The 20,340-nt window shown below is 43.1% G+C and overlaps 1 protein-coding gene across 1 annotated transcript; it reads left to right on the top strand.

Moving 5' to 3' along the window:
* The first annotated feature begins 30 nt into the window (after window positions 1-30).
* Window positions 31-12,435, top strand: AP5M1 (adaptor related protein complex 5 subunit mu 1). The gene is made up of 8 exons (XM_058807353.1): window positions 31-98; window positions 5,936-6,581; window positions 9,040-9,267; window positions 9,745-9,884; window positions 10,599-10,684; window positions 10,780-10,895; window positions 11,140-11,236; window positions 12,265-12,435. The coding sequence occupies exons 1-8, from the start codon at window positions 31-33 to the stop codon at window positions 12,345-12,347; spliced, it is 1,464 nt and encodes a 487-aa protein (XP_058663336.1). The 3' UTR covers window positions 12,348-12,435.
* The last annotated feature ends 7,905 nt before the right edge of the window (window positions 12,436-20,340 follow it).

Genomic DNA, 20,340 nt, shown 5'->3' with positions numbered 1-20,340 from the left:
GGCATCACCGCCACCATCGGCACCGGCGGCATGGCCCTGCGGGCGCTGTGGCTCCTCAGGCACGACCCCGCGGCCGGCGGCGCCGTGCTCTTCTCCAGGTAGCGACGGTACCGGGCACGGCGGGCTGGGCAGGTCCGAGGGCCGGGCCGGGTTCCCCCGGTGATCTAGAAGGGATCCAGGTGTTCTGAGGGATCCGAGTGCCCTGGAGGGACCGGGCGATCCTGGGGGTCACCGGATGCTCTTGGGGGTCCGGGTGCTGTGGAGGGAACCGGGCGCCTTGCGGAGAGCCCCCTCAGGGGGCGCAGATGTTCCCGACGGGGATCGGGTGCTCTGGGGGTCTGGATGCTCTGGAGGAAATCCTGATGTTCTGGGAGTCTGGATGCCCTGGAGAAAATCCTGGTGTTCTAGGGGTCGGGATGCCCTGAAGGAAATCCTGGTGCCATGGGGGGTTCGGATGCTCTGGATGTCCTGGAGGAAATCTTGATGTTCTGAGGGGATCGGGTGCTCTGGGAGTCTGGATGCCGGGAAGGAAATCCTGATGTTCTGGGGGGTTCGGGTGCTCTGGGGGTCTGGGTGTCCTGGAGAAAATCCTGGTGCCCTGGGGGGTTCGGATGCTGTAGGGGTCTGGAAGCCCTGGAGGAAATCCTGATGTTCTGGGGGGATCGGGCGCTCTGAGGATCTGGGTGTCCTAGAGGAAACCCTGGTGCCCTGGGGAGTTCGGGGGGTCTGGGGATATGGGTGTCCTGGAGAAAATCCTGATGTTCTAGGGGATTTGGATGCTCTAGGGGTCTGGAAGCCCTGGAGGAAATCCTGGTGCTCTGGAGGTCTGGATGTCTGAAGGAAATCCTGGTGCCCTGGGGGGTTCGGGGGATCTGGGGGACACTGCTGCCCCGTGGGGCAGATGCAAAAACACCAAAACCATCTGATACTGAACAAATCCCTGGTCTTGTCCCAGTGCTGCTGGATGCTGTGCTTTTCTGACTCCGATTTTCCAAAGTTCAGAATCAGGGTCGCTTAATGTGCTTTTAACTAAATATGGCAGCTTTTTCACAGCTTCTGCATTTTGCACGTGAGTTTCCTTGCTCTGTTCCTCTTTCTTTTTTGTCACTGTGAACATTTTGCCCAGCTCTTCTCCTTCCTAACATAGTACAGGACAAGGCAGTAATTGTGAAATACTGTCAGATTAACAAAATGGGCAAAATAGAAAGCATATATTATTGCTTGTATTTTACTTATATTCTCTTCATGTTGTTCTATAGCTGCACTTAAAATAGAGTATGTTCAGACAGAAATTCTGTCTGAATTTGATATTTTTTGCATATAAATACATTTTTAAAATTATTGAGGGACTTTTAAGTTATTGAACACTTAAGAGTCCTCCAAAGGAACAGTTTTTATTCAGAATTCTTGCAGGTATAAAGGAAGACTTTGGGCTAGGCAGTTACTTTTGTTGGACTGGCAAGATTTGTTATGTTTTTTTTTATTTTTTTGTGACTTTAGAGAAATGCAGACAATGGGAAGGAAAAGAACTGGGTCTAGGGAAAGTTTGTGGGGAAAAAATAACAACCAAGAAAAAAAGTAAGTAGACTATCTTCCATCTTCAGGTGCAGACAGATCTCTCCATTGGACACTCCTCTGATTGTTTTAGGATTAGTATTATGGTCCTTGTATTACCTACAGGACTAGAGATGAGGCCTCCCCTCTACAAACACAGATAAAGAGAAAGCCTTGTCGCCAAAACCTCGGAGAGTGTAATCACCGCGGAGCAGGGGGGTGGTGACAGCGGTGTCTGAAGTGACTTGTCACACAGTGAGCGCCAGAGACAAGGAGTGGCACTCCTTTGAAAAGGGCAAACTATCCTCGATGCTTCAAGTGATTTCCAGACTTAGATCTTTCAAGTTCCCAGAGGAAATAATAGGGCTGTGGAAGCCCCAAGTTTATCCTCCTAACTGACCTTAAATTCAACAAAGCACGCGGACAATACAAAGAATGCCCGGATCACATGGAAACTGTTGGTTTCAGGACTTAGGCACTCAGCTGGAGATACGTGAGCCCTGATCTTTGACCTCAGGGAAGACATCGGGGACATCAAAGCATTCCCCCCCCTCCTTTTTTTTTTTTTTTTTTTTTTTGAGCTGATCATAACTTAATTCAGGCAACAAGGACGGTCTCTCTCTCGAGTCACCGAAGCTCATTCATCCCTGGAAACTTTCATCTCTTTTTTTTTAAGTTTGCATCACTTTCTAGAAGGGAATACTGAAAAACTGGGATTTGAAGGGCTAACTAATGATCTAATGACCCAACTGGTAAAATTCAGTGGGAGGAGGAGGAGGCTGCTCTGGTGTGGGGACAGCTTCAGCAAATGGAGCAGAGACACTGAGACTTGACTAAGACTGAAATATCTCCTCTTCCCTTGTTTTGGAAATGTTGGCCAAAAATAAGAGCTGCTCACCAAGGTTACACATAGCCTCTTATCAACACCCTGGCTCTGCAAAGCCTCATAAATTTTAGAGCTGTAAACCCACTTTGTTTCTTTGCTCGCCAGAATAAAATGTGAGACCACAGGGAGGTTTTGCTGTCATCTGTATCCTGTTTACAAATTGTGTAGCTCTGGCTTTGCTCTGTCTATGTTTGCTTTTCCCTTACCAAAAAAAAAAAAAAAAAAATAAATAAATAAAACAAACCCAAAAGCCCTTGATGCCTGACTAGGAATGAAAGAAAAAAAGCACAGTCACTGAAAATAAGCCTGAGGAAGTTTAACTGCCTGCAGCTACTCAGTTAAGAGAAGATGATGTAGCTGGGACTTGGAGGCCACAGGATAAGATCCATGGGAGTGCTCAGGAGCAGGAGGGAAGTGCTGCAGATGGAGGTCACAGATATAACAAAGCCCCACACTGCTGGGCTTGCAAGTTTAGGAAGCAGGCTGTCAGTGTGTCCTTAAAAAGATGTAAAAAAATGACACCAAGTGAGGGCCTTTATATATCTGTGCAGTTTTTTCCTCCCATGTTGCAAACAAACATCTGCGAACATCTGCTACAAGATGATCCATAAAGTGATTTAATTTTGTGTGTGTGACCTGTGAGGGGCACTTTGAGGGTCTGTGGATAACTATTGAGAGGAACCACAAAACAGAATGTAGGAAAACCAGACTTCATGTAAGAAACACTCAGGGGAGTCTGCAGTTCCAAACCAGGGCAAAACCAGTGCATTCATGGAAGTAATGTTTTTTGTTTTCTCAGCTATTTATTAAAAGACAATCCTCAGTTCCTCTTGATGGATTTGGGTTACCTTGAAAAGAAATTCATCCCACTCCCCTTTAAAAAACAATACTGCTGCAGGACAAAAAAAATCCCAGATATAGTTTTAAACAGTTAATATGATATTCCTCAAGTATTATCTCTAGAAAATTTGAAATGAAATATATCTATTGGTACAACATAGCAATTCTAAATTGTACAAAACCTCTGTCCATGACATTATCATTACATCTTAAATACATGATAAAATGAAATTATGAAAAAGTCATAAAAGCTTTAAGTCATCTATATTGCATGTGCAGTGTGGAGCTATTGTTATTGGTATTGCTATTATTGTTATAGCAAAAAAGCTGTAGCACTAGTATACTTTATCTAGGCAAAAAGCTGTTGTAGTTGCATTTTTTTACATAGAACATAATTTTCTTAAATATCTGAGAACTTGTCTTCAGTGTGATCTCACCTCTTAGAAATATTTTGAAGTTCTACTCTGGTGGGAGTCATTCTTTAGTGTCATACAAAATTCCTGTTTTGTGTGACAGCACAGATGGACAGATTCACAATTTATTTTAAAAAATAGATGTTTACTCTCGTGAATGTACTTACTCAAAGTTTGGACTTGCTAGAAAGAATCCTAACTACTCCTGGAATGGTTTTATTGACAGTGATTTTTGTTCTGATCCCACCTCTGCTTCTATCAAGTTGCTGCAGGCTTCCATGTACACGAGGTTATTTTTAGGCCCAGCAGGTTTTGGGGAGTTGTTTGGACAATGAAGAGAAACCCAATGTCAGTAATCCTAAGATTTTCATAATGCTTTTGCAGCCAGAAGAGGGCTTGGGAGGTTCTGCCCCAGAAGTTTTGGGGTGATATTTTGTGTGGCACAAAGGCACCTCATGGGTTTTGCCCCTCTCCTTGGGCCCCCAGGGTACTCCCCTGATGGGGGAAGCCCTCCTGTGACAGTTCTGTGCCAGGATAGAGAGATGCACGGGACTTTTTGGGTCTTCAGCTTGTTGTTTATTGTTATCTTATCAACATTTCTGGCACGCCATCTACATCAGACTTGGCACGCAGGAAAGCACCACAAAATGGCTGCAGATGTACTATGGCTACATCTGTACAGATGTACAGGTTGCTCCAAATCCTGTCTAACAACTTTCAAGGCATTTTCAAGTTGTTTCATCCAATTAACTCTTAAAATTTACTTTATTTCTACCTTTCTACCAATGATTCATCCCTTGTCTGTCCATGTAACCTCTGCACTGAGGCTTTCCTCAGCCAATCGTCCTGTGCCACCAGCACTGCAGAAAATGGAGTAAATGAAGAAGAAGAAACCTGAAACAAGGCCCAAAATCCTCCATCTTGCTTCCTATCTACTTCCATACTAAAAAACCCCAAAACCTACATTTCTCATCCTGTGACAATCTACACTATTCTCTATTATCTGTTTCACACTCTGGTAGGCTCTAGTCTATCCCAAAGTCTTGGAATCCTTCTCCATGGGCAAAGGGTAAAGGCAGTGCTTCTGTGGGAGTCAGGACCCCTCAGAGCAGACAGAAATATTCCCTGTGCCCTGGGTTCCAACAGCACATGGTACTGCTTATCTGGGAGTCTGTCAGAACCCAGGACATCCCTCTGGCTGCCCTGGAGGGCTCAATCCCCTGCCCAGGGGGCTCAGAGACCCTGGCACAGAGCCCAAGGCCCCTGTGCCTTTGATCTTGACCCATGGAAAAAATTACCAACCTTATATGAAGATTTGCAAGCCACAAAAGTTTAAGTACAATAATAGTTATTCTGGGTGAAAAACAGATTTTTGAGGTTTTTAGAATGGGGGCTTGGGGTCCCAAGATGGAGGAATTTGGGTGTGTCTTTTCCTTTTTCCTTCTTCTTCCTAGCCTCCATCTTCCGGATGATTTTGGCACTTTTAGAGTGGTTTAGAGTAGAAGCTCACTGTCTAACATAGGTGATAGGTATTGAGAATTTATGTTAAATAATGTATATGACAGTATTCACAGGGCTCTGAGGATGAGGGAAGAGAAGAGGATCTGACTCCATGTTTCAGAAGGCTTGATTTGTTATTTTATCATATATATTATATTAAAACTATACTAAAAGGATAGAAGAAAGGATTTCATCAGAAGGCTAGCTAAGAATAGAAAAAGAAAGAATGAATAACAAAGGTTTGTGTCTTGGACAGAGAGTCCGAGCCAGCTGACTGTGATTGGCCATTAATTAGAAACAACCACATGAGACCAATCCCAGATGCACCTGTTGCATTCCACAGCAGCAGATAATCATTGTTGACATTTTGTTCCTGAGGCCCCTCAGCTGCTCAGGAGGAAAAATCCTAAGGAGAGGATTTTCCATAAAAGATGTCTGTGACAAACGTACACGTAGTTTTTAGAATAAAAAGATAACACCACCTCTGAGGTGGGCAGTGTGCCTCAACCCAACCTGCCAGACAGACCTTGGGGGGTTGGAGAAAGAATGTTATAGATAAGAAATAATAAACAACCTTGAGAATGAGAATTGGAGAATTCTGACTCCTTCTCCAACTGCTGGGCTGGGGAAAGAAGCTTGTGTGTATCTCAGAGTCACTCCAAGAGGAGTCAGGACCCCTCAGAGCAGACAAGGAACATTCCCTGTGCCCTGGGTTCCAACAGCTCCCATTCCCTCCCCGCAGGCGCTACCCCACGGTGGAGCTGCGCGCCGAGACCTTCAACGGCTCCGCGCGCGTCCCCATCCCCTCGGACAGCGCCTTCCTCGAGGCCCTGCTCCTGGAGCTGAAGCTGGAGGACGAGCACCTCTTTGTGGAGCACAGGGACACCTGCACCAGGATCAGCCACTCCTGCGTGCACTCCGTGTCCACCGCCGCGGGCGAGCTCTGGCCCGTGCTGGCGTTCCGCAAGAGCGGCCTCATCTACGCCTGCGTGCCGCTGGTGGAGGGCAGCCTGGAGCCACGGCCGGCCCTGCTCACCGTCAGAGGGCTCTCCCAGGGACTGGCTCTCCTGCTGGGCATCATGGACTACGTCTCTCCCAGCCGCAAGAACGAGGCCGAGCTGAGCAGCAAGGTCGGGCAGCTCCGGACTCTGCTGATCCAGGCCTGTCCCCTGGGCACCCCCCTGAACACCAACATCCGCAGCCTCAGCAGCTCCTTCGAGGACATCCAGGAGATGCCTGTGGACAAGGAGCAGCCAGCCTGGAGATCCAGCAGCTACAAGGGCAAACCCCAGGTCAATGTCTGCATCGCTGAGAAGGTCAAGTGTATGCAGTATGACCAGAGGGATGTGGTGGACACGTGGCAAGTTTATGGAGCTGTGAACTGCAAGGTGTGTTGCATGGCTTTGCAAGGGTTCCTGAGGGTGAGAGAGATAGACGAGAATCTTGCTTCATGATCAGAAGGCTGGATTTTTTAATTTATGATATATAATACATTATGACTATACTAAAAGGAATAGAGAGAAAAGTTCAGAAGCTGCTAAGCTAAGAATAGAATAGGAATAGAATAAACGAGAGCTCTCTGTGAATCTGTCCCAGAGAGCTTGGTCCTGATTGGCCCTTAATTGTAAACATGGAACATGGGCCAATCATAGGTGCACCTGCTACATTCCACAGCAGCAGATAACAATTGTTTACATTCTTCTTCTGGGGCCTCAGCTTCCCAGAAGAGGAAAAATCCCAAGGAAAGGATTTTTATGAAAAAATGTCAGTGACAAAGGTGAGAGCGTTTGATGTGCAAAGTAGTTTTTGTGCAAAATAAATACTCATTTGTGATGATCTCTAAGGTACCTTCCAAACCAAACCGTTCTGGGATTCTACAATGAAAACCACTGTCACATACAAACCATCCAGAATAATTATACAACCAGTTTCTTTTACCAGGTTCATTATCAACTGTTCTTATGTCATGAGACACCAGCTTTTGTGGGATCATTTACAACATTTGATGTAAAATTATGTATTGAGTTGAAAATTTTCCTGATTTTTGTTGTCTAAGTCACATTCAGGAGTTATAGGTACCTTTGACTGTAGGGGGATAGAGTATAAGAAAATAAAGATAGTGTCGAAAGTAATCTTACCCCTAAGGAGTTGCAGCTGGGCCAATTATCAAAGATTAGGAACAGGTCAGGGATGTGGCTGACACGTGGCAGGTTTATGGAGCTGTGAACTGCAAGGTGAGAGCGTTTGATGTGCAAAATAAATACTCATTTGATGTAAAATGACGTGTTGAGTTGAAAATTTTCCTGATTTTTGTTGTCTGAGTCACATTCAGGAGTTACTGGTACCTTTGACTGTAGCGGGATAGAGTATAAGAAAATAAAGATAGTGTAGAAAGTAATCTTACCCCTAAGGAGTTGCAGCTGGGCCAATTATCAAAGATTAGGAACAGGCCTGACTTTACCAGGCCACAGCTGTAACCAATGAGAAGAAGAGTGCTGTAAAAGAGTGGGTTGGCTGGTTGAGAAGGGAACTCGAGTCAGTTGGCTGCTTTGTGAAGAAGAAAGAGTCATTGCTCTGAGACATTGCCCATGAGAAACATCAAGAGGGTATGAAACTTTTGTGATAAGGAGACAGCAGCATGGAACCCCTGCAATAAGATGACAACATTTGACTGCTTGGCCACACTGCCCTTACTTAAAGTAAACCACTGAAATGCCTGAATTAGACAAAATATATCCAGGCTGAGATGTCTAAATGCCTTCTACAAGTGTCTTTACTTGAGCATTTTTAAGTATTTTTCCTGCCAAATGAAAGTTTAATCTTTTGTCCTTCCTTATTCTACTACAACAATATTTTGATCCCACAAAAGGTGGTGTTTCATGACATAAGAACAGTTTATAAAGGAAACTGGTTGTATAATTATTCTGGATGGTTTGTATGTGACAGTGGTTTTCATTGTAGAATCCCAGAATGGTTTGGGTTGGAAGGGACCTTAAAGATCATCACATTCCAACTCCCTGCCATGGACAAGGGACACCTTCCACTAGACCAGGTTTCTCCAAACCCTGTCCAACCAGACCTTGGACACTTTCAGGCATGGGCTTCCCTGGGCATTGTTTAATATTAAAATATCTCATTGTTTAATATTGCAAGCTGGGGACTATTTACTCAATATGTCCATAATAATTATTAAATATATTAAAATTTGTAACTATAATTTGTACTGCCATTCATTCTTTGCTCTGAATTGTGCTTAGGAAGCACACAATATTATCTTGGCACACTGTATTTGGAGCTGCCAGTGTTTTCCAAGGAGAGAGACCTGCTAATCAAGTGGGAATTTAATTCTTTGCATGCAGTGGGAATCTCATCTCCAAAGGAGGCCAACCTAAATGCTGCACTTCCAAAGGCTGGGTCATTTCCCACCTGCCATGCTGGTAGGGATTGTGTGAGTGAGCAGCTTCCTGAGGGACAATTCCCAGGTCACTTTGCAGGGTGGGTGGATGGCCTTATGCAGAAAGAAAGCTCAGGTGTGATCATGGCCTGTTGGGGATGAGACAAGGGACACTTTCCTGTGACAGAGCTGGCATGGAACCACAGAGGCCATCCAGAACATGCTGGAATCCATTAAGTGGATGTTGTGAAAACAACCTAATTAATTAAATTGTCAGCAAATGTGTGAGACTGATGTCTTAGTACTGGTGGTTAGTACTAATGATCGAAGCCAGCTGAAAATTGGTAGGGATTTAATTTCTTTTTAATGCTGAAAATGTGGTTTGTTTTTGAACATCTCACTGTGACTCGATTCAGGTACTTTAGAATAATGTCTTGACTCCTTTTGCCCAGTGTGACATCGAGGGATCTGCACCAAACGTCGCCCTGAGCCTGACGCTGCCCAGCAACGCGCCCCCGCTCCAGGACATCGTGGTCCATCACTGCGTCACCTCCGTGGACCCTGCCATGCTCCTGTCCACCAGTGCTGAGCCCCTGCACGACTCTGTGTACAATGGACCCTACAAATTCCCTTTCATTCCTCCTTCAGACTCCTTTGACCTGTGTTACTACACTTCCCAGGTAACAGCACATTCCCAGCTGACATTGCTGTTAGTGTTCAAACAGAAGTGAAAACACCTGTGTGGGCATCAAGCCCACATGGGCGTGCTGGAGTGAGTTGGAGTCCAGTATAGATAACAAAACATTATATAAAATGGGTTTTATGTAATATACTGCTTGGAAGGCACTTAAGGACTTGAGTTGTCTGAGTCATGTTCAGGAGTTATTGATATCTTTGCCTGGCAATGCTGCTCTTACTTTAAATCAGCCACTTAAATGCTTGAATTGGGCAAATTCAATATCAGCCTGATATCTAGGCTGAAATGTCAAGTGCATGCCCCCCAAGTCTCTTTATCACAAGCAGCCTGCAGAGTTTAGCACAGTCACTAATTAATGTTTGGGGTCTTTTTTGAAGTACTTTATCAATGAACATAGTGTATAACTAATCTTGTATTGATGGTGTTAATATATCTTGAGAATGAATATAGTTTTTTCCAGGTTCCTGTTCCACCAATTTTGGGATGTTACCAGCTCGTTGAAGAGGGATCACAGATAAAAATAACAGTTAATTTAAAGCTCCATGAAAGCATAAAGAATTCTTTTGAGTACTGTGAAGCTCGTATACCTTTCTTCAACAGGTAAGAATAAAGAAAACCTAAATAAATTTCTTCAATTTCTCTGTTATCTTCCCAAGATGATCTTGTTAGGAGTCAATATAACAGATTATGCTCCCTTAGGGTGCTACCAGTGAACACCAGCCTTGGTGAAATGAGGTGGAATACAGAACTATGCCAGAATATTTGATGACATTCCCAACACTTAGTTTCTCATCTTGTTTCTCTGTGGCATCTTCTCACATGAAACACTGCCACAATCCCCCAGGTGGATTAAGCTGGAGATCACTTCCAGCTCAGGGTTACCTGTTCCTTAAGACTGCTAATCCTAGCTGCAGATCAGCTTATCAAAAATATAGTTATTTCAAATTAAAACGATAGTTTTCATCTAAGCCTCTCTGACAGCTGCCACGACCGTGCTGCCACCTAATTATCGTGAAAATTCAAAGATGGGATGATACAAAGTTGCTGATGCTGATCATAGTGTTAGTAAAACACTATCCGTGAACTAAAACATCAACAGCTCCTTTATGATTACTGGGCTGAGAGCACAGTGATTTCCTCCTGCTCTGTAATTTCTTCTCATAAATTAGCAGTGTGCTCAGATAGGTGTGATTGGTCTGTATGCTCATAAAAAACATCTGTCAGCATTTCCTGGCTTTCTGTAACAAAACAGGCATTAACAAATGCTGAATGATAGTGACTGCAGTGGTTTTGTTTCTCCTCTCTCCCATGCAGGGGCCCCATTGCTCAGTTAGAGCACAAAGTCAGTCATGGCCAGCTGGATTTGTTCAGGGAGAAGAGCCTCCTGGTTTGGGTCATTGGTAAGGACCTCCCTTCTGTGACTGCCCTTCCAGCTCCTTCTCTGCAGCCTGGGCACAGCTGTGGGACATCTAATGGATGCTGTCTCTGCCTTTAGGACAGAAGTTCCCCAAATCTTTGGAGGTTTCCCTGACTGGAACTCTGTCTTTTGGCACCGCAGGCAAAGAGCACCCGACTGATTATGTGTGCACTGGGAGCACTGCTTATGTCAAAGTAAGTTCACAGGCTCTGGGAAAAGAGGCCTCAGTAGCCAATTCTTATTGTCTTCAATTGAAGATACATTGATTTAAAATCTCACATTCTCAGCATGGATTTTTTTGTTTTCCTGCCTAGAGGATTTGACATCCTGTCACTTTGGAGTACCCTTGCACACGCAGAGCGTGTGACACGGATTGCCAGATTTGCACAGCAAGGGTGACAATGTGCATCTGATTGTGTTTTCCCTCTCTTTTTGTAGCTGTATTTTAGGATCCCAGACTTTACACTTACTGGATGTTATGTAGACCAGCATTCTGTTCAGATCTTTGTTCCAGGGAAGCCCAAAATTACTGCATGTGAGTTGCTAAAATTGAATTGAAGTTATAAACTGACTAAAGTTATAAACTGAAGTTTTCAGTGACTAAAATTACATAACTAAAGTTGGGCTTTTGTTCTCTGCTTTTGAGTTGGGTTTTTTTTTTTTTTTTTGTGATGTTTAAAGCATTCCTGGAGTAGGGACAGCCTCTCCCTTTGAAATGAGAGCCCTTACAAAGTCAGCCTCTCTGGGGCTCTCTGCCCTGTGCTGGTTCCTGTGCTCTCCATAATGGCAGAACTTTTTTGGAGGACACAGGAATGATCCTCCCTAACCTGGCCCACCTTTGTCAGAGACATTTCAGGTGGGTTGGCAGTACCCAGGTACAGAACTCAGCTCCTGCATGCAAGGTGACACTGCTGCTGTCAGTGTCACCACACCAGCACCTCTTGGTGGATGTGGCTCTACACAGAATGTGTGAAGCAGAGCCCAAATCTGCTTTTTGTTAACACATGAGCACTGCCAAGCCTGCACCAAAAATACCCTAAATGGCACAGAGAAGGCACTCATTAAACCTGAGCACCTCTGCCTAATGAAAGCACTTTTATTTGTAGCTGTCCCTCTCTGCTGCAACTTCTGCCAGTCACGGTGGCAGAACTCAGTAAAAGCCTTTTGAAAAGCATGGTCTACACTGTTAATTTTGTGACAGGTCACACTCAGCCCTAAATTGTAACACAGAAAAAGCAGCATTTTCATGTTTTATATTGAGTGTGCAATTTATATTCATTGAACAAAATCCAAGCCATCCACCTGCTTTTGACTTAACCTCTGTTTGAATTTTAAGCTCATGACTGATACATTAGTAAAGGTAATTGAAGCTGAGACTTTAAATGTCTCATTATCAGAAACGATTTTCAAATAATAGTAAGAGTCTTACAGTTTAAAGAGGCCATTATACCTTTTCTGTAAACTGGTAAGGATGGATTAGTAGTCACTTAACTTGGATGAAGGAATGTCTGATTGTGAGGCACCCTGTAATGCTTATTTTTCTTGCCTGTTTTTTCCCTTTAGCCCGGGAATTGATTTCTTCTGATTACTACATCTGGAATTCCAAAGCACCAGCACCTATGGTATTCAAACCCTTACTTGACTAATGTACTTGGGAATAATTTTAATATTTAAACAAAGCACAGTGTTAATAAGATTTATGTCATGATACAGTAAAATAAATGTTCTTCAGCACTTTTGCTTTCCTTGTGTTCTTAAAAATTTCTGTTGGTGGAAAATGAGAGGTCACTTGTCTTAAAAACATGAGTTGGGTTTAAATGGTTGAGTTCTGGCTGATGGCCCAGAGAGGACAATTTGAAATGTACTTGCTGTGGTTGGCTTTACTTTCCCTTCTAACTTTAACTGGTGGTACAAAATATGTCCCTGGTGTTACAGGTACAGACATTGAGATTTCCAGTTAATTCACTGGTTTCCCATTGCAGGATGGGAAAGGTTTCAGCATCCTGTTCCTGTCCTGAAGTCACAAGAATCTCATCAAACTCCAGACTCAGAGAGCAGCTCAAAGCAGAAGTTGTGTTATTTTTACAAGATGTGTACAGAATACACACCAGGCAATAATTCACAAGGATTTTCACAAGTGCTGCATGAGCAGCACTTCTGAAAGTGGAGGCAATTTTAATGAAGGAATCTTTATTGCCTCTGCCAGCAGAAGTGGTGAGCTCCCTTGCACACATGCCTGTGATCTGCTTGCTCTGGAAGCAGAGGTGGGAACTGGGTTTTCCAGCTCACAAAACTGGTTCTGAGGAGGCAAAATCAGCTAAATTTGCTGGAGGTTCCAGAAACCTTCACTGAGCTGTTTTTCCTGGAAAAGTAGATGGAAAAAGGTCTCAATTTACAGATGCAAACCTCTAATTTTGAGATCTGCAGGAACACAGGAAATGGACTTTAGGAAATGTGCAGATTCTGAAGGGCTGGTGAGGTGCCACAACCTGGGGAGCAGCACAAAAGCAGAGGATGCTGATTCCTAACAGAGCTGCTCCTGCCCTGCCTCGTGTTCACTCTGCTCTGTGGGGTAACTCAGATCAGGGATTGTGCAAGGAGGGAATTTTAAGCTGCAATCTGAAAAATACTTTGATAGAACAATGTGATGGGTTGGTAAATGTTCTAGAGGGTGGAGATGCTGTTGAGCTGAAACTGCTGTGCAAACTTGGAGCTGTGCCCTGTTTCACACAAGTGATGTGTCTGTTTTGTTTAGCAGCAAAGTGAGTTTGTGATTTTGCCCAGGACCCTGCTGGAGTTGTCCACGTGCCTGGACACCACAGTGTGAATGGGGAGAGGAGCTCTCTCTGCTGGAAGGGTTTAGAGCCTGTTCTGGACATCAGGCCATGGGGTTTGCCTTCCACCTACCCATGAGAAGGGTGGGAGCTCTGCTGTACACAGCAGCACTCTGCAGGAATGGCTTTTCTTACTCAAACAGCCCTGGGAGGCAATGGCACTGCCTAAATTAGTGGTTTGTTAGGAGACCCTTTGCACTTAATAAAAAGGGATTCTTCTGAATCCTGATCCTTTGTGTTTCCCTCCTGCCCATGACTCTCTCATGCTTAGGGGAGTTGAGGAGCTCAGGAATGGAGTGCTCTGGCTTTGCTAAGCTATAAATGCCATTTATTCTACAGAAGCTGTGAAAGGAAATAACGAACTGCTTTGCACACACTCAGTAGGGCAGGTTTGGAGGGAGGGAGGGGGCAGGTGATGTTTTGTGAAAAACTGCTCAGGGCTAGGAGGGAAACATCACCTGCCCCCACAACCTCACATCAGCCATCACCTGTTTTGATTTGTTATCAAGGTTTGCTCTGTAATTGCTGCCGTGCCCTGCTCAGGGACAGCTCAGTGGTGAGAAAAGTGGGGGAAGGAGCCCTGGCTGTAAGAGTGGAGAGATCTCTGTGCAGATGTGGGTGTGCAGCACACCCTGTTCTTTGGGAAGCACCAGGAATGGGGAAGGCAGCAAAACACAGCAGGTTAAAGGCACACAGCTTCACCCAGCATTGTGCACCCCCTGTGGGACCCCCACAACGGGGAGAAACCAGAGGGGGAGCTTCTCCTGGCCCAAATGGATCTTTCCTAAATATTTATAAGGTAGGAAAGTAGTAAACTCAGCTTGGTAAACTCACTAAGTTAGGGGACACTGGGTAGAGATAACATGGGACGAGTTCAAGGATTTACAAATTACTAAACCTTTCTGTGTTTCTCTGTTCCCTCTGTAGTTTCCCAGATAATTTCACTGTTTCTTTATGTGCTTTGAGCACTTGTCTTGTTTCATAAAAGGAGAAAAGCCCTTCAAACCCTAAATGAGGAAGATCTGATGTAGAGCTCACATGAGCCTGAGGACTCCCAGGGCAGAGTTGGTACCTCACAGAGGTTCTGCTGGGCTCTAAAGGTCATCTTTAATAAAATAAACAAGCTTTTAATACAGCAGTTTCCTTAAAAATGTGTTAAAGGGAAAAAAAAAAAAAAAAACCAAAAAAAAACCAGAGTGGTTTCTTCTACCCGAGTCTTTGCTGCTTGAAGTGTTTCTATTTATGATTTTGTCACAGGCATAGATTATATGAGACCTTTGTGAAGGTAACTTTGCAAAAAGACTTTCCAAAAGAATTGGCCAAAGAGTTCTCCAGACTTTTCATTGTGTTTCAGAGGGCCAGAAGAAAACTAAGATGCAAAGAAGTGAAAACAATAAATGTGAAGACTTAAATAATGGGTTGTAAACCTGACATCCCCCCTCCAAAAAAAAACTAAAATACTGGGTATAAATATCAAGGATTAAACATGGAACTCACTTCATTACTGAAATTAATTTGTTTCATTTCATTAAAATTTGGGAGTAATGTAAGAAACAGTGATTAAAATTAATTTAAAGCAAATACACTCTGTCAAAGCTTGTGAGGTGAGACTGAACATTAGTTGGCAATGAGAATTGATGGAACAGACCTCCAAGAAATTAACATAATTCAAAATCCATTTATAACACAGTAAAAATGGCTGAGGTTTCCAAATCCAGTTGTGGTGAGGAGCCCTCACCAAACTTGTTTTATTTAACACTTGTGGAAGGTGTGGAGGGAAATGGGGAATTTGCACTGAGGTTCCCAGAGGCTGAGAAGCTGCAATTCCTGTTCCTCTTACCACAGAGGGGAATGAGTATCCTAAAAACAGCTCCACGTTGACAAATCTGTCACTGATCACTACTCAGTGATTTGATGGTTTTCCAATTTTCTGGAAGCCCTTTCCTCCCCCAGGGTATTTGGTGACAGCTCCAAGATGGTTTATGCAGTTCCTCAAGAACTTGGGGGTAAATCCTGTTCCTTGACATAATTTGGAAGCTGTCACTTTTTTCATGCAATTCAGCCCTTCCCACCTCTGCATTTTTTGCTGTTTTTACCAGCGTTAACTGCTGTGGCCATTTGTTACAGTAAACACTGAAACAACGAGGCGTTAAACATTCCATGGCTGTCCCCAGTTTATTCATGCTGTCCCAGGAATTGGCCACACTTTGTCCTGTTTGCACAAGCCCTGCTGAGATTTCAGCCACAAGAGAGTTTGTGAGTCCATGTTTGTCCCTCACTACTTTTGCTGACTCCCTCACCACCACCTCCCTGTTCTCTCATCCTTAGGGGACAGACAAAATGTTTTTAACACCTTTTATTTCAACACCTTTTACCAAGTGGGGAAAACCAAGCCCACACAAAGCTGAATGCATCCTGAGAGCACCATGGTGGAAAATCTCTGCAGCCCTCAATCCCAAATGAGACATTAGGTGAGAATTTTGTGCATCCCAGTTTGGGAAGTGCAAGTTTCCCTGCTGCTGTATGGCTGTCAGTGGGAATCCCACAGGGGCACCTTGGGATTGTTTCTAAATTACATTACCATGCCTGAATTCCCCTCTTGCTACCAAAATCTTGCCACACAAACCCGATGCAACAATTCAGGTGCAGGGAACAGAGATTTAACTCTGACTGTGGCTCCCCTGGACATCCTGGGGACCCCCAGCATGGGGATTGGTGCCGTTCACTGACCACCTAAAATTCCTCTTCCTTATTTCCCCTAAGATGCACCCATCTGCTGATTTTTGCAGGAATGAGGTGGTATCTCAATAAGGTGATAATTCAATAAGGTGACACTTCAATAAGGTGATAATTCCCCCTGCAGGTGAGCAGGACCTGAGAGAAAAAAAGGCTCTTTTCCCCCCTAAAATTGGGGATTCTCTCTCTTGTGAGCAGGCTGGCATTAAAGCAGGGTCTCTCTCCACCCACAGCCAGATCCAAAGGACTGTGGGGTCGTTACTGCAGCCCTGCAGCAGGCAGGACATCCAGCCAGAATTCCCAAGAGGCTTTCCCAGGAAAGCAGCATCCCTGGAACTGCAGTGAGCAGCACAGCAGTGCCACCACTCCATCCCAAGTCAAGGGGGCCAGGGAGGAGCTGGAAAGGAGAGGATTGGGATGGCCCATTGCTCCCCCAGCCAAACCCCACTGTCCTCAAAAGGTCTGGAGGGCTCTCCCAAAATCTTCCCACTAAAGATGCACCTGTGCCCCAGGATGCCACACCCTCAACCATTCCAGCCAAGTATTCCAGGGAGATCTCCACCCTCAGAGATGCTTTCATTCCTAAGGACTCCTGACCCACAGTGCAACTGAAAATCAGATATTTTAAGCCACAGGCCTGCCCCCTTTTCTCCTTCTTGCCTTTATGAGGCCTGCAAGAAACCTGGTCGAGCTCTAGATAATTTTTTGTAGAGACACATAACAGCAGAGAACTAAACCCAACCCATTTTCCCCCCAAAGAGATCAGCTGGTCACTTTTGATTTTCTCTAGAAACCTATCTCTTCAGGACCTTTCTTTTTGCTTTTTCTTTATTTTTTTGAAGTCAAAGTCTGTTTCCCGTTTGGTAGGTGACCTGTTTAATGTTTTCCCTGTGTCTGGGAACTCCTTAGTGTAATTAGCGACCTTTGAACTCCACAACTAATCCTGAGCTATTTTGTATTCCTTACTCATCTTTAAGGCTGGACCTTTCTTTTCTTTTGAGTCTGCTGCCACAATTAAAGAAGAAACAGCTGCATTTCAAAGGGATTCCAATTCCAGAAGCTTAATCGTGATTGACATGTTCTTATTCTAAGCTATAAGAAACTCTAAGAGTCCTTTCTTGGGTTAAAACTTCAATCATTTTCTAAAAAATTATCTCAATATGGATTTTATTCATTTTCTTTGATAACCATTCTTTGTGATTTTTTTAACTTGAAAGATGCTTTGAGTTTGTGATGAATATGAACTGCGCCCACCGAAAGAATGAATGGTGTCGGGCTCGGGCTGGGTGCAGAAGTGCCTAAATTCCATTTATTGTCAAAATCTGATTATGAAACCTGACGTCCTCCATGTAGCTTGACATCATTCCACATGCCCCAAAGGAAGGAGAGGTGGAAGCTCTTGCAAATGAACCCCAGGAAAGCTGGGGAGGGAGATGGCATAAAGCATTCTCTAGAAATAGACATATTTTTTAACAGCTTTTCCCAGTTTTTATAGTGCAGATTAAGAAGCCTTCCAGTGTTGGAAGGGCCTCTCTTCACTCTTGGAGAAATGAATTCCCAATGAAAAGTCACTGCCAAAAACAGCTGCCTTAAAACAGGGATAATTCTTGAGGTTTAAAATTATTGCCACAACCCCACCACAAACCCTGAGCGAGGCTGTGGCACTTAAATCTCCTCCAAGGGCTGATCCCAGAAAATGACGGGAGCCTATTGGGTCCTGTTATTTAATTATCTCCCTCTCACTTACACTCAAATTCAGCATGACCTCAGAAAGATGGGCTTAGAAAGGAAAAAAAAAAAGGCAAAAAGGCTGAAAATCTGTTTGTGTGTTTGCCCAGATCGACCTGATTTTTGGCACACAGATCCATGGGCATCACTGATGGTCTAAACCTGCCCAAAATCATCCCAAGGAGCCCCAGGAACGGCAGCAGGCGAGACCTGGTGTTCCTAAGACAAAGGTCAAATAAAAAAAGGATGTTAATAAACATCCCTCCATTTAAAGGGACTTTCTTCTTCTTTTTTTTTTTTTTTTTAAGGATTACATCTTAAATTCCAACAAATCAGATTTAGGAGCTACTGAAAGTGAAATTGATCCATCCCTCAGCCAAACTTTGCAATACTTTCCTGTTCTGACATCATTTAGATAGTTAGCTGCATTATCAGATTAAAAACCATTGTACAGGGCCGCTGAAAGGAAAAGGAGCCAAAAAGCTAAACACTGCCTGAATTCTGAACCTTTTAACCTGGCTGAAGTACGGTGGGGTCCCTGTTATGCAAATACCTTCAATCCTCTGCTAAGTTCAGTGGAAATAATTTTCTTGAATGACAGGTTTATTCAGCAAGGATTCAGTTGGCGATTAATCCCCCTTTGATCTAAGGTATTTCACTTAACCAGCAGTTACCTCGTCCTGACAAAGTGCAACCGAGATTAGGGAGATCTCCCCACCAGCGGCCGGCCTGCCCGTTTATTCTCCCCACCGTTCAAAGGGAAGGGCCAGGAATGCAATCTATTCCCACTATTTGAAGATGGAAAGTGCTGTCTCCCGAGTTAGAAAGTCAATTGAATACCAAGTGGGGCTCGCTCCTGACCGAGCTCCCGACCCCAGATATTCCCATCCTCGGGATGTTTTTGTTCTGACCCCGCTCTCAGACTGGTTTTCACTCTGCCAGAGCTGCCTGCTTATTATTTATTTTTAATAATAAATATACTTTCATTTATTGTTGTTATTATTTAGTTTATTATAGAATTATTATTTTATTTTATTTTTATTATTATTATTACTATTATTATTACTATAACTATTACTATTATTATTATTATTATTATTTCGATTAGAGCGCGGCACTGTGGAAAAGAACGTTGCTTTTGGGAAAAGAGGATAGTTCCCAATTTTGAGCTGGTTTTGAGCTATTTCCCAGTTTTGAGCTATCATTCCTTCATTTTTTGCTGAAAAAATCCCTTTTGCAGTACTCCAGCTAGTATAAAGACTTATTAATATTTAATAGACATTAGATAGATAGATAGATAGATAGATAGATGATAGATAAAGATAGATAGATAGATAGATAGATAGATAGATAGATAGATATTACATGTATTATAAATATATACGTATGTATATAAATTTATACATATACTTATGTGTGTACATTTATACATTATACTACATATATTAAATGTATATACATTTATATATATAAATGTATATACTTATTTTTGAACTATTTCCCAATTTTGAGCAAATATTTCTTCGTTTTTTGCTAAAAAACTCCTTTTGCACTTCTCCGTCAAGTATATATATTTATTAATATATAATAGATATAATACATAACTGAATATTACATGTATTAAAAATGTGTATTTTTGAAGTACTTCCCAATTTGGAGCTATTATTTCTTCATTTTTTGCTAAAAAAATCCCTTTTGCACTTCTCCAGTGAGTATGAATATTTATCTATATATAATAGATATAATATATAAATTAATATTACATGTATTATAAATGCATATATTTTAAAATTTGATAATAGAGCTAAATACCCAAATTGCATCAGAACAAGAAAATTTAGCTGAGGGATGGATCAATCTCCCTTTCAGTAACTCCTGAATCTGATTTTTTGAAATTTAAGATGTAATTCTTAAAACTAACCAAATAAATTTCCTTTATAGCTGCAGGGCTGTTTATTAGCATCCCTTTTTTTATTTGACCTTTGTCTTAGGAGCACCAGGTCTTGCCTTCTGCCATTCCTGGGGCTCTTTGGGATCATTTTGGGACAGGTTTATATGGCTGGATACATATTTATACCTCCAGCAGGCGTGGTGTAAAATTTTAGTGCCAAAACCTATTAATGAAGGAAAACACATCACTAGAAATGATAGAATCCTCCCCTAAAATAAAAAAAAAAATTCAGGCAACTGCTCCATGGCTGCCTGACATCCGAAAAAAGCATTTTTTACTCTGCTTATTCATTCACTGATGCGTTTTCCCTTTTTTGCTGAATTACGACATCATTTTGGAGCAGCATCAGCTCCAGAAATGCGGCAGCAACCACAGGAGCACGGTCCTGAT

Source organism: Ammospiza caudacuta, chromosome 6 (assembly GCF_027887145.1).
Source record: "Ammospiza caudacuta isolate bAmmCau1 chromosome 6, bAmmCau1.pri, whole genome shotgun sequence".
NCBI lineage: Eukaryota > Metazoa > Chordata > Aves > Passeriformes > Passerellidae > Ammospiza > Ammospiza caudacuta.
Note: the sequence above shows the minus strand (reverse complement) of the source record. Positions and strands in the feature narration are given on the sequence as shown.

Bases quoted from the DNA above. Each gene is read 5' to 3' on its own strand.
- AP5M1 (XM_058807353.1), top strand. From the start codon at position 31: ATGGCCCTGCGGGCGCTGTGGCTCCTCAGGCACGACCCCGCGGCCGGC. The intron at 6,582-9,039 runs GTGTGTTGCATG...CCTTTTGCCCAG, and splicing joins ATGGAGCTGTGAACTGCAAG to TGTGACATCGAGGGATCTGC. The intron at 10,685-10,779 runs GTAAGGACCTCC...CTCTGCCTTTAG, and splicing joins CCTCCTGGTTTGGGTCATTG to GACAGAAGTTCCCCAAATCT.